General features: G+C 37.3%; 3 protein-coding genes across 3 annotated transcripts; 1 reads left to right on the forward strand and 2 right to left on the reverse strand.

Annotated features, from left to right (window-relative positions):
* The first annotated feature begins 4487 nt into the window (after positions 1–4487).
* LOC125214106 (potassium transporter 10-like) lies at positions 4488–9225 on the forward strand. Its single transcript, XM_048114989.1, has 10 exons — positions 4488–4775; positions 5994–6219; positions 6310–6564; positions 6681–6731; positions 6841–6891; positions 6968–7228; positions 7321–7373; positions 7482–7602; positions 7682–7936; positions 8033–9225. Exons 1-10 carry the CDS (start codon positions 4728–4730, stop codon positions 9112–9114), a joined length of 2403 nt encoding a protein of 800 aa, XP_047970946.1. The 5' UTR covers positions 4488–4727; the 3' UTR covers positions 9115–9225.
* A 159-nt stretch (positions 9226–9384) lies between these two features.
* On the reverse strand, positions 9385–11563 carry LOC125214107 (dihydropyrimidine dehydrogenase (NADP(+)), chloroplastic-like). The gene is made up of 7 exons (XM_048114990.1): positions 11162–11563; positions 10639–10893; positions 10398–10568; positions 10187–10299; positions 9913–10099; positions 9729–9838; positions 9385–9635 (listed from the first exon to the last, which is right to left on the reverse strand). Exons 1-7 carry the CDS (start codon positions 11399–11401, stop codon positions 9479–9481), a joined length of 1233 nt encoding a protein of 410 aa, XP_047970947.1. The 5' UTR covers positions 11402–11563; the 3' UTR covers positions 9385–9478.
* A 5694-nt stretch (positions 11564–17257) lies between these two features.
* On the reverse strand, positions 17258–18412 carry LOC125210094 (mitogen-activated protein kinase kinase 9-like). The gene is given in 2 exon segments (XM_048109674.1): positions 17258–18331; positions 18333–18412. Coding segments are annotated over 2 exon segments (933 nt in total). The 5' UTR covers positions 18398–18412; the 3' UTR covers positions 17258–17463.
* Positions 18413–20605: the final 2193 nt, after the last annotated feature.

Below are 20605 nucleotides of genomic sequence, written 5' to 3' on the forward strand. Positions count from 1 at the left end.
GGTGGACGAATCGTCCGTCGCATCGTCCGCCACTACAACATCGCGGACGATGGGTTAACCATCGTCCGCGCCCGATACATCGTCCGCGGACGAAGCACGGACGATGCTCATCGCCTGCCACTGTGGCATCGCGGACGATGCTCACGCGTTTTGTTTTTTTTTTTTTTTGATTTTTTTCTAAAAAATTTTCTTATTTAAACACTACAATTCTCTACCATTTCACACACTCCAATTTCATATCTCTTCAATTTCTCTTCAATTATTCTCTCTCATCGTCTCAAAAATGAATCCCGGCGACTACGATTTGAGTACATCGGATGGCTGCAGACGGGCCTTGACTCGAGCCTTGTTCGATGCCGTTAATGAAGCCGCGGCGGAATGTTTGGCACAAATGCAGCGGGAGCAGGCAGCGGCGGAGGAGGCGGCGGCGGCGGTGGCGCGGGTCCCTCGCCCCATACGACGTCGGACGTATGTCCCCGCGAGCACGACGTAGCGCACGAACGTATGTTCGCAGATTATTTTGCCGAGAATCCAAGGTGGTGCCCGAATGTTTTTCACCGACGTTTTAGAATGAGCCGAGATCTTTTTCTCCGCATTGTGCACACGTTGGAGGGACGTGATGAGTACTTCCGTATCGGGGGAAGACGAGATCGGCGGACCGGATTTACGCCGTTGCAGAAATGCACGGTTGCAATCCGCCAGCCGGTTGGCCTACGGCACAACAACTGATATGTTCGACGAGTACCTTCACGTCGGGGACACAACTGGCCGCGAATGTCTCAAGACTTTTTGTAAGTTAGTTGTGGAGGCTTTTGGCGACACATATTTGCGACGCCCGGCTGCTGATAATTGCAGAGTCTGATGCGGATGCACGAGACGGTGCACGGCTTCCCCTGGGATGCTAGGGAGCATCGACGTATGCACTGGCAGTGGAAGAACTGCCCGACGGGGTGGAAAGGCCAATTTACCGGTGGCTACAAGGGCAGCCACCCTACGATGATTCTGGAAGCCGTCGCCGACCACCGCCTCTGGATCTGACATGCCTACTTCAGTGTATCCAGGTCGAACAACGACATCAACGTCCTCAACTAGTCCACCCTATTCGTCGATCGGTGCGGGGGTCGCGGCCCGACCATCGAGTTCACTGCCAACGGCCACAGACATCATATGTGGTACTACTTGGCCGATGGCATATACTCAAGGTGGGCTTTTTTTTTTAAAGACGATCAGCTGCCCAATTGGTGAGAGGAGAGTCTTGTTTGCGGCAAAGCAGGAGTCCGCGTGGAAGGATGTGGAGCGGGCTTTGGGGTGCTCCAATCGCGGTGGGCAATCGTGAAAGGTCCGGTGCGTTTCTGGTACAAGGAAGTCATCGTCGACGTCATGTATGCGTGCATCATCATGCATAACATGATAGTCGAACAAGAACGTTGACATGTCACCGATTGGGTGGATGATGAAGCCGGATCTAACTCCAGCACGACGACCTCGCCTGTCACTCGAGGATTACCGATGGGCTTCGGTGCGGTTCTACAGCGACAGGCCTCAATGCGCAGCCAACTAGACCACACTCAGCTCATGACCGACATGATTGAAGAAGTTTGGAACCGCAACCGCCGCCGTTGAGAATTTGTAGTTTTTTAATTTCGTATTGTAACGTTTTAATTTTAATGAAACGAAGTTTTTTTTTTCAAATTTTGAAGTATTTAAATATTCAAAATAGATAAAATGCTTATGGCGTCGCTTAGGGCGGGCTATAGTCCGCCCCACTGCAGGTGGAATGGGCGGAGGATAAAATACTGACGTGGCGGTGTATAGGGCGTCGCTTAGGGCATCGCTTAGGACGTCTCACTGTGGATGCCCTAAAAGGGAATTTGCATATATAACTTTTTTTTGGATACCCTGCATCATCAAACTAATATATTGTACTATTACTATATTTAAGCTACAGAATATAAAGAATTTCTAATATTATTTTTTTAATGTGGGACATTCTCTCTTTTGTCACTCTTTGAATAACTGAAGCTTGTCTGTTGTCATTGTTTAACAATGTAAATTCAATGTGATGGTTACAACACAAGCCCAACCAAATTCTGATAGCGATGAATAATCCATTCTTGAATCAGCATATAGTATGAGTACTTGCATTATATTAGATGCCTATATCTGTTCACGGTATAGCTTGTTTACATACACTTGATAATCAATAAATTGTTTAAAACAATACTTGTACTACTATTTACTTTACATGTCTTTATTTATATGTTAAAATATAATCAATTTAAAAGAATTAAAATTACAAAATATAGTACTTCCTCCGTTTCTGAAAAATATGAACTATTTTCTTTTTAGTCCGTCTCTGAAAAGTATGAACTTTTTAATTTTAGAAACTATTTTCTCTCTAATGAGTTGTGACTCATTCTATACTAATAATACTTAAAAACTTTTTCTTTCTATCTATACATTAAAATTTGTACTGACCTAAATATTCATATTCTTTGAAAACGGAGGAAGTATAATTGATCCGAGTTGGATGAGATTTGAACAATAAATGGAATTAGGCAGATTTGAAATGCATGTGGCTTAACACTCACTTTTATATCTTGTCGGCTCACATGGATAATAATTTGTAAGTTGAAAATATCTTTAAATTTCTATTGTCCAACTCAAACTGGAAACCATAAACCATATGGTTACTTTATATTATATTTCCCCTTAATTAAGCTAGTGCCAAATTAAAGTTCCCATCACAATGTCTACGGCCACACCCAACTTTATTTTGTTGAATATAAAATTAGTTCCCATCACGAGATTCACTATATATATGTCCAAAGTAGTGTTGAATGGATTCATATCGTCTAGATTAACCAAAATTTGAAATTACTGATATATATGTCCAAAAATATGTAGTACTAACAATTTCTGTTCTTTTAAAAACTACAGTACTATGAAAAGATACAATGTAGTACATCAATTCTAGTACATCATTAGAGGAATTCAATAGTAAACAAGACATATGAAGGGACGTTACCTAATTATACTAGTATCATTAATTCCAGAACACAAAATATAGGGGAAATGAGGAAGAATACAAAATAAATCCGCGACATAGGAGTACTACATAGCAATAAATTCTAAATGTAGAGAATTTTTATCAAACATGATACCAATTGCATGTATATTTAAGGTGATTTAATACTACTAGTCTACTATTTATCATCCAGTCCAAAGCTTACCATCCTACACGATTTGCATTCTTCTTGTTTATAAAATGTTTCTATATCATTATATACTAAAAACATTAAGTCAATTTTCGTCTCACAATATTTGACCAAGAGTATCCAAACACCATCAATTTTCATCGAGTGATGATAAACAACCAAATTTTGTACAACCAAAATAAGGTTATATTAATAATTTGATGTATAAATTATATTTAAAATAATAAATGTAGTAATTGGACAAGTTAAAAAGACTTATTAGCCTTTAACCTTATTTTTTATTTTTATATTTGAATGTTATTTCTGTTGTTTTTAAAATTTAAATTAAAATATGCACTAATTATTTTTATGGTTCTAAAAAAGTAAAAAAATTATACACAAATCATAAATATATGGTCATAATATTATTCACTTTCCATGTACTATATATACATCCATATATTTCAATTAAATGGATAAATAAATTTATTTTTTAAAAATAAACTAGTTTTTAATTGTACAAAATTTGGTTATCGATTGATTTTCATCATTTACATTTTAATTTGAATTTAGTACTGCCAATTAGATAAACAACTTGATTTGGCAACAGGTAATTATTGCTTTTGTCACTATTAAACAAAAACACAACTGTTTGCCGTTCCGTTCCAACAGTTTGAAGTGACAGAAATACTACTCTGATTTCCTTTAATATTCCATGAAAATATAATTCTTTTTTTAAATTTAAAAATTACTGTCTGGAGTACTTATGATAAGTTTTTATTTATTTCTAAATCACATTTTGTACTAACAATAATTTAATTACTACTATATTTTTCTGTTATTTCTCATTTACAACTCCAGCAATTTTTTTTCAGCACAGTAGATTATTTGCGATAATTCAGATTTCAACTTATGAAATTATATTTCATAGTAATTGCTTATTCAATTTCCGTTTGAAATCCCTTTTGCAAAATACATTTAATTAAAAAAAGTAGTGTTCTTTTATATTTTGGTCAGTCCCATAAAACTAGTCGAATTATATTTTTGAAAAGTTTATTTTTTCTTCTAAATGTGATAGGAGTTTATTTTCAAGTAAGAATATTTCAATATTTTTACTTATCACTTTTATTTATCAATTTCATTATGTACTAAAACTTGTGTGGTGAATATGAATAGTACATTAGTTGATTAGGCATGCATGCACTTACTCAAATGATTATATTTAATTAATTATTTATATGCAAATAGATGTATATTTGTACAAATCTCCCTCCCTCTCTGTCTCTCTCATCACTTTATCCCTCACGTTTTCCCACTGGTTTTGTCGCCCTCTCTCTCTCGTTTTCCCCTTGGTTTCATCCCTCTAGATTTCCAAGACCACATTTTTGGAGCACTCTTGTGTTGCTATCCAGCTATACTCCTCTTCGCCGAACAAATTTCATGCCAGATTAAAACAGTTTCCTGAATTGTTTCTGGCCTCTTTTCTTCTGCAATCAAGCTCCCTTGCTCTTCAATTCTCTCATGTGATCAATGGATGCTCTGGCCATAAGTTCTGTGCCTATTTTTGTAAATTTTAGAGTAAGTTCGCTCAACATTTTTCTCCGCTGCTGTTCATTTTCTGGGATTTGCTTTATGAGAAAACATTCCTTTTTGCTTTTATTTTTGTTTATATTTTCTATGCAAAATGTATGGATTGAATTATTTCCTAAATTTCGGAGATTCTAATTTTTGCAATAAATTCTGGAGATGTGGTTCCACTTCAGCCGGCCTATATATGTGTGGTATTTATTCTTGATGAATTATGTGCTTATCTGCATATGCAACCATTGATTTCTCTGATTTGTCACTGTACTGACTGAGGATATAATTTAGTAAGTTACTATTTTATTGGGGATAATATTATTTATTAAGTGCTAAAATTCAGTCAACTGCTGGGAAAATCTGAGTTAGAGTGAAGGTGCTGGCAAAAGTAGGCTTAGGCAACAAAGACTATTTAATTTAGATCCATAACATTTTGTGGTGGTATATGTAGTCAACTAATCTTTTGCCTAATTTTGCTTCAGTTTAGGGTAAAAGGTTTTATCTCTAGGTTTAGAAATTTCTGTACAGAAATTTTCCCATCTACTTCCTCAGGCATTGATGAAAGAAACAATGAAACATAAATAATGGAGTTGAGAAAGGCATTCACCTTTATATACTTGAATAATGAGCAGATAAAATTTTTCATACATTCTTGGAAATGATTCGAGACAGTGTTATGCATACTGCGCTGGTACATACTTGAATGCATATCAACATTTACAATCTAATGTATTGAAAGTTTGCTGTTTCTGATTGATCTTCGAATCTTTTCTTGGTTTGCATTATGTTTACCATTTACTGTGCTGGGGGTAGTTTTTATAACAGCCTTGTTTGGCAGGATTTATCATTAGGAACGAAACTGAAGATTCATTCCAAAAGCTCGAACATAAAATGGATTTATTTACAGTAATTATGTATCCAATTCAGAATGGTTTTTAGAAGGAATTTCTGTGCTGTGGTCTTATTCGCATGAAAAGAGATAAGGAATTCTTTTACAGGAAAATGCTAAGCATCTCTTTTATTAGGGACAGATTCTTAAACCATAAATTTCCTTTTGATTTTGTTTTTCAGTTACTGACTTTGCTCTATCTTTTGTATTTAATGCATTTGTATTTTGTCAAACTGGTTGATGCAAATTTGTACATTGTCTGTCTTATGATTCTTGAATTTTGGCCCTGAATAGTATTGGACTTTAACAATATTGTGGATATGCAGAAAGACACATGGATGCAGACACTCATTTTGTCATTTCAGAGCCTTGGTGTAATATATGGCCGCTTGAGCACGGCTCCCTTATATGTACTCGAATCAATTGACCCAGGGGAAATTTCATCACCAGATGAAATGCACGAACTCTTCTCATTTATCTTCTGGACCCTAACCATCATTCCGTTGCTGAAGTATGCTTTCATTGTACTGAAGGCTGATGACGACGGAGAAGGTAATGATCTTGATGCTTTATTGAGCTGGGGGATGGACTGTAAGTGTTGGTGTGCATTTTGAAACTCAGACTTCATTGATCTTTTTGCAGGTGGTCCATTTTCATTATATTCGTTACTATGTAGGCATGCTAAAGTGGGGCTGATTCCATCCAATAGGGGTTCGAGCAAGATCTTGAATCAAGAAGAAGAGGAGGTCTCTTCGGATCCATCCAAGGGAAAACCAGAAAATAAAGCGAGAAATGCTATAGAGAAATATAAAAGCAGTCACTATTTGCTGTTATTCCTTGCTCTGCTTGGTGCTTGCATGATACTAAGCGATGCAGTTCTTACGCCAGCAATTTCTGGTTGGCCTTTTGTTTGATAAAATTATTACTTTCAAATATAGTCTTCATTGAGTAAACTACAATTATTTGCAACTGATAAGACCGGAATACTAATCTTAAATTGTGTTCAAGTGCAGTGTTATCAGCAACATCTGGTCTTGGACGATCAATGGCGAAAATATCAAAAGGTATGACTTTGATGCATATACCAGAAACAGGAAATTTTATCTTTTGAACTATAATTACTATAGTTGTATTCTTTTATATAAACTAAAAGCTGTTATCTGTTTTCACCAGTTTTCTCCTCGCGTGAAACAGAGGACCATGTGGCAAATGCCTTGAAGAAATGTAAGTTGTTGAGTGGATTGTAAGTACTTTTTTAAGCTATTCATTCAACGTTCTGATTTTCTCTAAATATATCCAGATGTACCGACTCCTGTCGCATGTGCCATATTGGTTTGCCTCTTCACTTTGCAGCATCACGGAACCAAGAGAATTGGGTGCTTATTTGCTCCAATCGTCATCACATGGCTCATCTTCATCAGCGGGTTTGGCCTCTATAATATTATTCATCATGATGCCTCGATCCTCCGTGCAGTCTCCCCAGTATACATGCTGAGGTTCATGAAGAAAATTAATCTCCGACACTGGAAACTCCTAAGCAGCATTGTATTATGCATTGCAGGTTGGATCAGGCATCCTAATTGATTCAATGTCTGCACAGTCGTAACATTTCATTATTGACATTAAATATTCTTTTTGGCTGCGTGTAATCAGGATCGGAGGCAATGTTTGCAGATTTAGGTCATTTTTCCAAGAAATCTATCAAGGTAAGTATAACTTGACACACATTGAATTTTTACAAAATCTAAAAAATGTTGAGAAGTTCTGAGCCCTGTCTCTAAGATTGTGAACTACAAACTCTTCCTCTAATGCAGATAACATTCATATGCTTCATATATCCCGTCCTTTTGTTAACATATGCTGGACAAGCTGCATTTGTCTCGAAGAATCTTCGTGTTGATGGTGCATTTCATCTAAGTGAATCTATACCTAATAGTAAGATTCGTCTGTCCTCATATGTCCCTCTCTGCCCTGGATCATCAGTTCTTATTATTGACAATGATCGATATTTCAGGGAGTCTGGAGCATGTATTTGCTGTGTTGTCGTTGTTTGCTTCGGCTGTAGGAAGCCAAGCAACCATTACAGCTGGATTCTCCATCATACACCAGTGTCAGGCACTTGACTGTTTCCCCAGAGTAAAAGTTGTTCACACGTCGGATAAAATTTTCGGGCAAGTCTATGTCCCCGATGCAAACTGGATGTTTATGATTTTGAGTATAGCATTCACCATTGGCTTGCATGATATATCAGAGCTTGCAAAAGCAACAGGTATGACTCTCTCGTAGCATTATCTCTTTATCAATGGAGCTTACTCGACCTTTTCCTAGTTGAGAAATTTGCTGTTCTCGTCGTTTCTGATGGCAGGTTTGGCTGTTACTGTGGGCTTGCTGGTAACGACTTGCTTAATGTCGCTCGTGATTGCACTGTACTGGGAGAAGCATTTGTTTGCATCAGTATGTTTTCTGCTCTTCTTTGGCTCCATTGAGGCGATATATCTCTCATCAACGTTGACGAGCTTTTTCCACGGAGCCTGGTGCTTGATCATCCTATTCTTATTCTTTATGACGATCATGGCCTCCTGGCACTATGGCACTCTCAAGAAGTATGAATCCGATGTGGAGAACAAGGTATCGATCGAGTGGCTAACGGATTACAGCCCCGGCCTTGGGGTTTCAAGGGTGCCGGGCATCGGCTTCGTCTATTCCGATGTCGACATGGGAATCCCTGCTTTCTTTACTCATTTCATCACTAATATTCCTGCATTTCATCAAGTGCTGGTTTTTGTAACCTTCAAGGCTTCACCGGTGCCGTACGTCCACTCGAGCAGGCGGTACCTCATAGGCAGAGTCGGCCCGAAAGAGTACAAAATATACCGCTGCATAGTACGCTACGGATACCACGACAACGTCAGGGACACGGATGACTTCGAGGACCAAATAATCAGCTCGATCGGAGAGTTCATAGCGAGGGAGGAATATGATCAGGAAGCTCTGAATTCACCCGAAGGTCGGATGATTGTTCTGGGGACCCCGTTGAACAACGGGAGCGGGCTGATCACCGTGACAGAGACGAGCTCGGGTGAATGCGGTCCGAACTTGGGGGAGAGCGAGTCTCGACGTGGTCTGCTGCATGGTCCATCAGGCAGCAGTGGCAGTCCTCCTCCTCCGGTGAACAGGAAACGAGTCCGATTCATGCTGCCCCCAAAGAGCCCTCAGATGCGCGCGTCAGTTAGGCAGGAACTGGAAGAGATCATCGACGCTCGGGAAAGCGGGACGGCGTATATCTTAGGGCAGTCTCATTTGATGGCGAGGCAAGGCTCGAATTTGTTCAAGAGACTGCTGGTGATGACTTATGTTTTTCTTGATAAGAACAGCAGGGAGCCTCCAGTTGCACTCAATATTCCTAATGCTGCTCTCTTAGAAGTTGGAACTGTTTATAAAATATGATACTATACAATGATGAACATCAAGAACAACGAAGTTCTTAGTTTTACTACTAAGTTTTAAGTTTGTAGAAAATTCCAAAATTCAGCTAAAGTTCATGATATTAACGACCAATTTCCCTATAGAAAATCCTTATATTCAACATGATTTGAAAATATCAAATCAAATTTCAAGTTCTCCCCTTTGCTTGATGAATGATGCTGGAATTGTATTGTACTAGCATGAAGACAAAATGGAACAGAAATCTGCTTTTCAAGATGATGAAACAAGTAATTTAAAAGAACAACTTGGGCTTTCCATTATTGAATTTTGTGTTGCTACAGACACAGGCATACACATGAAAAGATTCACATTTGATCAGGACTCATCAGTTTGATACCATACTCTCCGACTCTTTGACAAAGCCGTCGCCTGTCCAGTCTCTATCCGACTGCAGCCCTTTCTTGGTGGCCTTCCTTTCGCGAATTGCCTCTTGTTGCCTTGCCACCAAATCCATGTGGGTCGTGAAGTAGTCGAGCGAAGCCCTGATCGTATACAGAGAAGAGCACAACAGAAGAACGTGGAAAAACACTTAGGCTCCTGCACATGTAAAGATGTTGAGAAAGTTGAGTTCATACCCCATGAAATCTTCTATAGATGAAAAGTTATGCTTCTTCATGAACTCCTGCAGCTCAGAGCAAAGCGTCTTCACGAGACCGTATCCATGCATCATCACGCCCGTGCAGACCTAGAAAATGCATAGATTTTGTTAGCTACTCATCTTAGTAGAAATAAGCCTCATACTTTTTTTTTGTGACCAACCTGAACTGTATTGGCTCCAAGAAGTATGAACTCAGCCGCGTCATTCCCCTTCTCAACTCCTCCGATAGCAGAAAGCGAGAGATCTTTACCAGCATATTCCTTCTTCATCATCTGTGCAATGCTCATCACTTTTGCAAGTGCAATAGGATGGACTGCCTTTGCTGAATAGCCCCCAGGAGTTGAATATCTAAGTCCGTACACAACGCAAAAATTCAGAAGCTTGTGGAGACAGTTTACATCGAGAAAAAGTTGATCCGTAACACTGTAAGTTTACCCCTCTACACAAGGCTCTGGGCGCAAGGTGTCGAGATTAATTCCCATTACACTCATGATCGTGTTGATCGCAGCAACCCCTTCGCATCCAGCTTCCAGAGATACTCTGGCTGGCTGTACAAACAGAAAACGAATTGCACCTTATGTATAATAAACCAGCAGAGCCATCCTATAGAATCGCTTCATTTTCTAACAAGTATAAAACGCGAAACCTTTGTGATGTCTGTGATGTTTGGAGTCATCTTTGCCCAAACAGGAACCGTAGCTTTGGCATTGATCCATCCACAAACTTCTTCCAAAAGTGCACAATCTTGCCCCACAGCAGCGCCCATTCTACGCTCTGGCATCCCGTGAGGGCACGAAAAATTGATTTCAAAAGCATCCTGCAAAAAGAGGCCATCAACACAGTAACAAGGAAGCTGGCATCAGTGAAAGATGATCCTGTGTGCTTACAATTCCAGTTTGCTCGACCCGGTCAATGAGCTCCTCCCACGCAGCCTTGTTGTACTCCTCCATGATCGAAGCAATAAGTATCCTGTCCGGAAACTCCTCCTTCAACTGCTTAAACTCTTTCAGCATAGTTTCCAGAGGCCGGTCGCTTATGAGCTCGATGTTTTGCCATCCTATGATCTCCCCTTTGGGCGCTCCAGCCCGTAATCGAGCATATCGAGGCGTCACATTCACAACTTTTGAAGCATCCAGTGACACCTGCACATGTTGTTCATGATCAAACCTCTCTCCTTCTTCACCATTTCATCAGATGTATTCCTATTTTTAAGCAAGCTTTTTGAAATTGTAGGCTATAAAAGGTGAGATCATGCCTATAAATCTATGATTGATTGTATTTGTCTGGGCATAAATCCAGATCACCAAGCTTCAATTACTTGTAATCATCATCCAGAATCGTAAGAAAACACACAATATTCAGGCCAATTAAGAATTTTGCAATGAGGAAAGAGGTGTAGTAAAACGGTACCGTTTTGGCGATGACAGCGCCCCAGCCTTCATTGAAGGCGCGCTTCATGACAGTGTAGTTGGTGCCGGGAGGGCCCGACCCGATGACGAAGGGGTTCGGCATTTTCAACCCGTTTGCAGTCACACTGAGATCGGGCTCTGCCCCAGCCCGCGCGGATATTCTGAACCCGACCCGGTTTCCGAGGCTGAGCCTCCGAGTAACCGGAGTGCTGACGTGGGAAGCAAATCTGAGAGATTCCATTTGTTATAGTTTGGTTTGGAATAGTTGAGATGGGAGATGAACATGCAGGAATCAGTGTTAAATAGAGATAATGTCAATAATGAGTTACAAACAGCTCAAACTAGCATCATCATAGCTCTAAAGATTCTCTTTTTTTTCTCCTTGTTTTTTTTCCATTTTTGGTCCAGCACTGACCCTCTACGGTAAACAAAATGGGTAATTGCCAAACATATTACTCAATTTAACCACTTCATCATTATGCTATTGATGTGATCATTTGCTAAAAAACCGCATAGGGAAAGTGGCGGCAACTCTCCGAAATTTCTACATCAATTAAAACATTTCAAATTAAAATAGCTTCACGCAACTTACTGCTTATCATCACTTTATTAGTTAATAGTAGAAAGTTGTTTTAATTAAATAATTGTAATTAAAAAAACATGGTTTAAAGTAATAAGACGCAATCTTTTTGTGATTTGGCTGTTGATAAAAGAACGGCCGATGTACCATGTCATAAAAGACCTATTTATGTTTAATGAATTCGAATAAATGGAAGTAGGGACGGAGCTAGAAATTTTTAGTAAGAGCGCCAAAAATATACATGAAGATAATTTAAACATTCAAGAAGAGGCAATTAATGGAAGATTAATACAAAAAATGTTATAGCAAATTATATTTATATATTGAGGTAACTGCTTTTAAAGTCACCAACTTTCCATAAATTCCGGTTTTTCCCACAAACTATAAAAAGCTCGTGTAATGTCACGAACTTTATTGTCGGTTGCCATTTTCCCATGTCAGGTTTTCCGGTCTGATTCAAACTGTTCGTTTCCTATTAATACAATGTACAAATTCTTTTTTCTTACTATCGTTATCTTCGTCTTTGAAATAGCTTCGCGTGGGTACCTTGTACGCCTCAATCGGAACTCGGATGAAGAAGTTATGGCCATTTGATGAAGGCTGCGACCTTTGTACCTTGTACCATCATAATGGCCATAACTTCTTCATCCGAGTTCCGATTGAGGCGTACAAGGTATCCACGCGAAGCTATTTCAAAGACGAAGATAACGATAGTAAGAAAAAAGAATTTGGACATTGTCTTAATAGGAAACGAACAGTTTGAATTAGACCGAAAAACCTGACATGAGAAAATGGCAAACGACAAAAAAGTTCGTGACATTACACGAACTTTTTAAAGTTCGTGGGAAAAACCGGAATTCATGAAAAGTTGGTGACTTTAAAAGCAGTTACCTCTTATATATATGTAGTTAAATTTGAGCAAGGGCATTTGCCCATCTAGCAATAAGCTAGATCCGTCCCTGAATGGAACCCATGAGATATGTAGATTTCAATGAAATAACAATGTTGGTCCAATGGCACGACGTCCTAATTAATGGCGTGCATGGATCTGGAAATAATAAATTAAAGAAGAAAAGTGATGGGTGGAAAAAGTGGAGAAGGTCCAGGTAGAAAGGGCATTTGCAACAGCGTGCTTAGCGAATGAAATAAGCATGTCGTCGTGTGGTTATTCTTCAGAGTGAAGAGCTACACGAACATTTTGAAATCCAGTTGTTCCTGACTACAAAAAGGCTACAACATTACGACACTAAGTTGTCAATCACTGCAATGAGTTATGAGGATGCCCTAACCATGTGATTTCTTCATAATTGGCCTCCGAAGTTGAATATAAAATAGGAAATGGATGTTTTGGTTTGATTCCAAGCACAAAGATCTGATTAGGGAGTAATTTTTTGCTGCATAAAATGCTTCAGAATATGTCTTTTATATTCCATTACTCTGAATCTGGCATCAGAACTGATTTTGGGCCGAGGATATAACATTATTTATAAGCAACTTTAATTTGGGCCAAACCAGTTCAAATCCAAAATAATTTTAATACGACCTCTACTTCCTATTGAATTGTGTGTGTTAGGATGGTTTATTAATTTATTTCTTTCTATATACTTTTTTAACTATTAGAGCGAAATTTGAAATCATTACGTGTTTCAAATGGATTTTTTACATTCAAAATACTAATTATGGAAAGTAAATCAATTACATAGGAGAATGTATTGGATGTGGATGTTTAGTAGACTCCCAGTAATATTGTTAATTTCGTTGATGAGGTAACATCAATATGCACTACCAATACCCATGATTAAATAATGACCGATTTAGAAACCGCAATAACGGTGCATAATCACGTGAATTATAATTGACAGACAACAAAATCACAAATACTAAATTAAACAAGAAGTTAATGAATCACATCACTAATTCGACTGTTGCATATAAAAAATAGAAGCACATCCATACTTATGCGTTGTAAGGTCAAAATAATACAATGATTAATAGTAATTTTTTTTTTGTATTCAAGCCAACAGGCGATAGAAATAAAAAAGGCATGGCTATATATAGAATCTCCTTTTTTATTTTCTTTTAAACGGTCACAATGAGAGTAACCCAAATCATTTATTAGATTGACTTAAATATTTGTACTTAAGATAGATGTAGTTTTTTCGTGTAAGTAACACTTGCGGATACTTGATTGACACTGGTATTCGAAGTCATCTCTGTTGAACTTTCGCTTATTACTTTTAGATGTATAGGATTATTCAATCATATTTGTTCCCCATCTACCTAACGTTGCAAAGTACTCCTATATAATATGAATAGTGCTTTATGTGATTAGTACGTAATTGTATTTCAATTGTTTTATTGTTGCAAAACATGGAGTAATTGATTTGGTGTATTTAATATTTCGTCACTTCTTTAAAGTTATCTAACCAACATCGGTATTCCTCCTCCAGAAAAATATCACACTTTCTTTTATCCTATAATAAAAGTCGCATTGCAAATTTCACTTTAAATAAATCATCATTAATAATACATTCAACTATTCTTATTTCTTAATAATGATTTCAATATCCTTTTTTCTCTATAATCTATATTATATTATATTTTTTTTTCTTTCTACTTTTCGTACTACTACTAAATTACATTCGCTAAAATTATGTGTTATCCACAAAGTATGTCTTTCTTGAGACAATAAGGGGCCGTTTGGTAGCTATGTTTCGCCTAGGTTTATTTGTGTGTTTGGTAGTTATGTTACCAAACATAGTAGCCCGTGTTTTATTTCCGGCCCGCACAAAGCCCACTGAAAATCTTATGTTTTAGTCATATTTGTAACTACCCAAAATCCTATGTTATTTATCATGGAAGCCTAGTTAAGTTAGCAAAATACAATTTCACCCATCAAAATTTCTAACCCATCAATTTTACTTAGTTGTTGTATTGAAGGACGTCATTTTCCTATTAAATCATATTAAGAATTTTGTTGATGTCAATTTGTTGTTCTAATTATATTACTTTGTTATTTTATTTACATTATATTATATTATAATATTCTCATTATATTACTTTATGTTCTCGTTATATTACTTTACATTAAATCATATTATATTCTCATTATATTACTTTATTTACATTATATTATATTATACTTATAATTACGTAATACTTGAAGGCAATTACTTTTGTTTTAAACATAACATTTTAAACTTCAAAAAATTGAACATATAAAATTTGGTACTTGATAAAATATTTTCATATAGAATTTGTCCAAAATAATAATTGATTATTCATAAAATTTGTCCAAAATTATTAATGCTCACAAAAATAGAATACCAAAATAAATATAAGTTTTTTGATATAAAGATGCTAATTTTTGTAAGGAGTTTAGCTTGAAAAGATGTTAATTTTAAACAAAATGATTTTATAGGAATTATTAGGGCAAAATGATGATAGTTTAGTAATTAACTTAAACTAATGAGGATAATTTTGACAATCATAATTTTAATCCTTACTTGTGACTTATTGTACCAAACACTACAATAAGATAACTCACAATTATCTTAATCTACCAAACACCCAATATATGTAAATTAACTAATCGAAACTATGATTACTATCATAATGATATCGTGTCTAGTCTAAACATGACATAGCTACCAAACAAGTCCTAAGAGTATTATCTTCCAAAATAAAGCTACTTATGCCAAATAAATGAAAAATGAGAATTGCTTTATTCGCTGTAATGAATATATTACACAATGATTGATTTATTGCATCCGCGAGTATGATTCACTATTTGTTACTAATATAAAACTAGTAATAATGGTCCATCTTCGAGTTTAATAATGAGAAAAATAAAAAGGTAAGCGAAGCTACAAGGTAGAGGAGGCCAACAAGTGGATTATTTCAAATCATGAAAGCAATGTGGCAACCAAAGAGTAAATAAAAAAGTTAGCATTATGGATAAATGTGCCATCCTTTCACGTGGCCCATCTATATTTAAAACGTGCTTTAAATGAAGCCACTATATTTTGGAAGCTAGTGGCGGCGCTTCCCTGACCCGACCCGACCCGACCCGAATGAATCTGCTTCGAAACCACCTAACTTTCTGTTTGTCTTTTTTTTTTCCGTTACGTAATCGTTTCAAAATTATTGAATTGGAAGTGTTATACAGCTAATTCTCTGCAATACAATGATTGCATAAATTTTTAGAAGTGAGTGAACTGCTACACAATATATATAGCATAAATTTGTCATTGAAATTACATTAGTAATTTAATGAATCAATATTTATGTTAGGAGATTTCAACTGAAATTGTAGTTTTGCAACTCCCCGTGGATTTCCCGAATATTTCCAAACCGCATCCCACAGACAAAAAGAGACTATTTTCATAATTTTGGTCATATCTTGTAAAAATATTTTTGGTAACATTTTGTCTTCAATAAAATAAATTTTATTTTTTCCTAACAAAACTCAAATTATTTTTTATCTTGCTCTCCTATCTTACCAACAGTACATCTTACCAATTGTACATGTCATCTGCTATATACTCAGAAGGGAGTATATAGTCATCCACAACGCTATCTCTTATCTCTTATCCATCTCTTAACCCCCTCATCTATTCACTATTCATGAGCCCACTGTACCTTTTCATTCCATCTCTTAACTAAGAGATAGCATCTACATCCCTCCATCTGTTAACCATCTCATCTCTTAACTATTCATTCAATTTCATTTTTTTTTTTTCAACAAATCCAATTAATAAAAAACACACTTCATTAAATAAAATAAAATTACAACTTAAAATCCTAAAAATATAAAAAAAAAGTACATAATTAAAATCATAAAAAAAAACAAAAAAACACACCACTAAAAAAAATGGAGGCAAAGAAGCAGAAGAAAGAGTTGTCTAATGATAGATAATTTGTGGGAATGATTTGGTATTTATAGAAGTGATTGGAGACTTTAAAAAAATTGTAAAAAAATTACAAAATTTGAAAAAAAACGGTTATAAACAACTATAAACGGCTAGTATACTTTTTGGAATTTTTTTATATATATTGTTTAATTTTTGAATTTTTTTTGAATTTTTTATAAAAAATAAAAAAAAATCAATTTTAACGGATATAAACGACGCCCACTCGTGGCCGGCGAAGTGGGCGTCACGCACGAACCACAGCTCGTCACGTCGCCAAGCTCGCCAGCTGCCTTTTCAGAACGAAACGCAGGACGAGACGGAGACAAGATGGCGACGAGACGGAGCTTGCATCGCTGTCATCTCGTCTCTCCGAGATGAGATGGAGACACCCACGCGATGTGGGTGCCCTTAGTACTTGAGAAACATAAAACACAAATGTCTCTTGAAAAAGTTTGGTACTGAAATTGGACTGTTAAAATTTCACAATTTGAAAATATACCCAATTTTCATAAAATCTAATTTTAATGGGAGTACTCCATTTTGTAAGATTGAAAAGAGAGTAAATAATTTGAAATTTGAATCGAGTGCTTGTTACTATTGAGTATTGAATACTAAAGCAAATTAGATTAATTTTTCCCAATTTCTACAGCAATTCAATGGTTGTTTCATTGTACCGTCGAAATGGATCATGATTCAGAGAAAGAATATACACGAGAAATTCTCCTACGATTTTTCCAAAATTAAAAAACAAAAAAAAAATGGAACAAAAAGAGGAAGGATTCGCTATATCTGAAATCCCCTAAAAATTCTTCACGCCGACGACTGCAAATCAACGCCGCTGACGAAAGGGTGCGCCAGCAGCTGCGTGGCCGTCCACCGCTTGCTCGAATCCTTCTGCAAACAGCACTCCACAAAGCTCCTAAACTCCCCCGACGTGCCCTCCGGCAACGCCGGCGGCTCCCCGAAGCATATGGCGCACATTAGCGTCGCCCAGTCCGGCCTCTGTCCCGGCGCCAGATACGGAAAATGGCCGACGTAGAGCTCCAATAGAGTGAGCCCCAAGCTCCATATATCGCCGGCGTAGACGTCGTAGTTTTTGGATCCGAATGAATCCGGGTCGAAGCGCTCCGGGCTCATGTAGGCGCACGTGCCGACGTAGGAATTGCAGGGATCGAGCGTCCTTTGTAAAATTTTACTGACGCCGAAATCGGAGATTTTGATTTCCATTTTCTGATCGATTAAGATGTTAGAGGGCTTCAAATCGCGGTGGACGATCTTGTGCGAGTGGAGGTATTCGAGGCCGGTGAGGATTTGGCGGCAGAGGTTCGAAATTAGGGATTCGGTGAAAACGAGGCCGTTTTGGAGGAGGGTTTCGAGGGTTCCCATGTCCATGTACTCCATACAGAAGGCGATGTCGCCGCCGGGGAGGTCGAAGACGCCGTGGCACTTGATGACGTGGGGGGAGTCGGTGCGGCGGAGGATGGAGGCCTCGCGGAGGACCTGGCGGCGGACGGCGGGGTCGCTGTTGCCGTGGACGACCTTGAGGGCGTAGACGGCGGAGGTCTGCTTGTGGCGGACTTTGTAGACGGTGCCGCCGTTGCCGTGGCCGAGGACCTGGAGCTTCTCGAGGTCGGCGGCGGAGATGGCGGAGGGGGGAGGGGCGGGGGAAGCGGGAGCGGTGCTCGGAGGGGGAGGGGAGAGGGAGGCGGAGGTTGAGTTGGCGGCGATCGCGGACGAGGGCCATAGGAGGATAACGTGCGCAGGGGGAGTAGGATAAGAGCGGAGAGGTAGAGAAATGAAGAGAGGGTGGGAGTGATGTGTGTGTATATAAGTGGAGCACGTGAGATGGCGGGCGGAAGGGGGTGGGAAGGGGGCCTCTTATTTTTGGATTTTTTGGTGATTTAATTAATCTGATTTTAATTCGGTATTGCACGAGTTAGATGTAATCTTTTGAGATTTTGGTTATTCCTTTTTTTTTTTTTTTTTTTCGTTTTGTGGGACATGTGAACTAAGAACTAACTAACGAGATGAGACAAAAGGATAGGGAAATTCGATGATCAATGGGTTCAAAATATAATGGGCCAACCGATTCTTACCAAATAACCAACTCCTAATTAACTGTATGTGAACGCATTTCAATTTTTTTTCCTATATTTCTCGACGGTTAGGACAATGTTATAAGAATTCCCGAATTAAGGGGGTGAGAATGGATGTTCATTGGTAATTGACAACGTAATTAATTTGGCTGAATATACAAAAAATAGATCATACGTATAAAAGTTGGACTGAATCTAGTTCTTTGGAGTATAAAAATTTCCAAAACTTAGATAGCAAAAGATACACTATTTACGCTTTAAAATATCCGTTCTTATTATTTTACCATCATAATTAAGGCATCCAATTTTTTGTGGAGATGAACAAAATCAAATAGTTGGGCAAGACGGTGAGTTGATGGCCGCCATCTACCCCGTGCCTCCTCATAGTATCCCATGGTGCGTCGACCGTGATCACGTCCTACTCACATCGGGCGTAGACCATGTTAGGACAGTAGTGCCCATGTAACACCTAGGTGGGGCAAATGCGCTCGCTCAAAAAATTGCATATATGTGAAGTAATATTATTTGTCTTCAAATTTATAAATTCATTTAAATTTCTCCCAGAATGCCCCTTTTCAATTCTTCAAAATTAAATAAGATTTTTATTGGTGAATATCAAAGAGGTATAATATGAAATATTTAATACTAATAAATAAAAAGTAAGGTTTTAATTTTATAAATTAGATAAACAGTCAAAACACCTAAACTTTTCCTAATTGTGTAGGTAATATGCATTGCACTTTTAGAACGGTAAACTAACTTGTCATATCAACAAAATTCTTGATTGTTTTTATTTTATAAAGGAATATCCATTTTGTTTAATTCGACTTTTCTTGGCATATTCCTTCAATAGTATCCATATGTATAAGTGAATAATTTTGATACATTGATCAGAAAGTGAATAAGAATATTCTACCTAACTGAGCCTATATAAGTGTACACAAAATACCCATTTAAGATTGTGAATCTATTTACTATATTATAAATTTATATTATGAATGTCGATTTATAATACATCATACATCTATCCTAGAGGCTAGAGCCGCCTCTATATAAACACAAAATACTCAATTTAAAAATGCTACTATTATACAATTTACACTCAGTAACTACTCCCATTTGTTTCGCGTATTTCTGTAATGTTTCTATAATTCTATACCTTGAAGATGTGTATGCTTTATGCCTTCATATATATAAACAACTAATTTTATAAGTGTATGAAAGATTAATTATGTTGATCTTGATAATTTGTAATCCTTAAAGTGTGTATAGTATCTTATCTTCTCAATTATTTTCGTAATTAATGTGGGAGGGTAGCTGGGGGCCCTAATTATAAAAGAGACTTGTGGATCAAGTGGACACCTTTTTATTTTTCTTGTATGTGACGTGCAAGTTGTCTTGCTAATATGACATTTGATAATTACGCATGCGCTGTTTCTTATCGCAATATTTAATTTCTCCTAAATCATCAATTCGCGAGGTTCTATCTTTCCAGCTACAAGACACAAACAAGGTGCCAAACTATTTGTATTTCAATTTAAATGTAACTATATCTACGTATATTATTTATTTTACATATACATATATTGAGATTCTGAAAAACATCTGCAGCAGGAGATCCTCATTTATACTTATTTTAGACCATCTCCAATGGTACACTAAAACTTAAAATAGGATAGGTATTTAGCTTCAATAATACTAACAAACCAATCATATTTTTGGTTTTTGAGAAAAAAATACCTATCTTTAGGTTTACACTAAATCAAAATCTAAAAAAAATTCAAATTTTGTGAGTAAAAATGGCATAATATAGAGAATATGAGTTTAGTGTAAATGGTTGGAATAAAATCAATATT

This window comes from Salvia hispanica, chromosome 3 (genome assembly GCF_023119035.1).
Source record: "Salvia hispanica cultivar TCC Black 2014 chromosome 3, UniMelb_Shisp_WGS_1.0, whole genome shotgun sequence".
NCBI classification, from domain to species: domain Eukaryota; kingdom Viridiplantae; phylum Streptophyta; class Magnoliopsida; order Lamiales; family Lamiaceae; genus Salvia; species Salvia hispanica.

Coding starts and splice junctions, on each gene's coding strand:
- LOC125214106 (XM_048114989.1), top strand. CDS start 4,728: ATGGATGCTCTGGCCATAAGTTCTGTGCCTATTTTTGTAAATTTTAGA. Junction 6,220..6,309: donor GGCTGATGACGACGGAGAAG/GTAATGATCTTG, acceptor ATCTTTTTGCAG/GTGGTCCATTTTCATTATAT. Junction 7,937..8,032: donor AGAGCTTGCAAAAGCAACAG/GTATGACTCTCT, acceptor TTCTGATGGCAG/GTTTGGCTGTTACTGTGGGC.
- LOC125214107 (XM_048114990.1), bottom strand. CDS start 11,401: ATGGAATCTCTCAGATTTGCTTCCCACGTCAGCACTCCGGTTACTCGG. Junction 10,300..10,397: donor ACATCACAGACATCACAAAG/GTTTCGCGTTTT, acceptor CTGTTTGTACAG/CCAGCCAGAGTATCTCTGGA. Junction 10,100..10,186: donor CCAGAGCCTTGTGTAGAGGG/GTAAACTTACAG, acceptor GTACGGACTTAG/ATATTCAACTCCTGGGGGCT.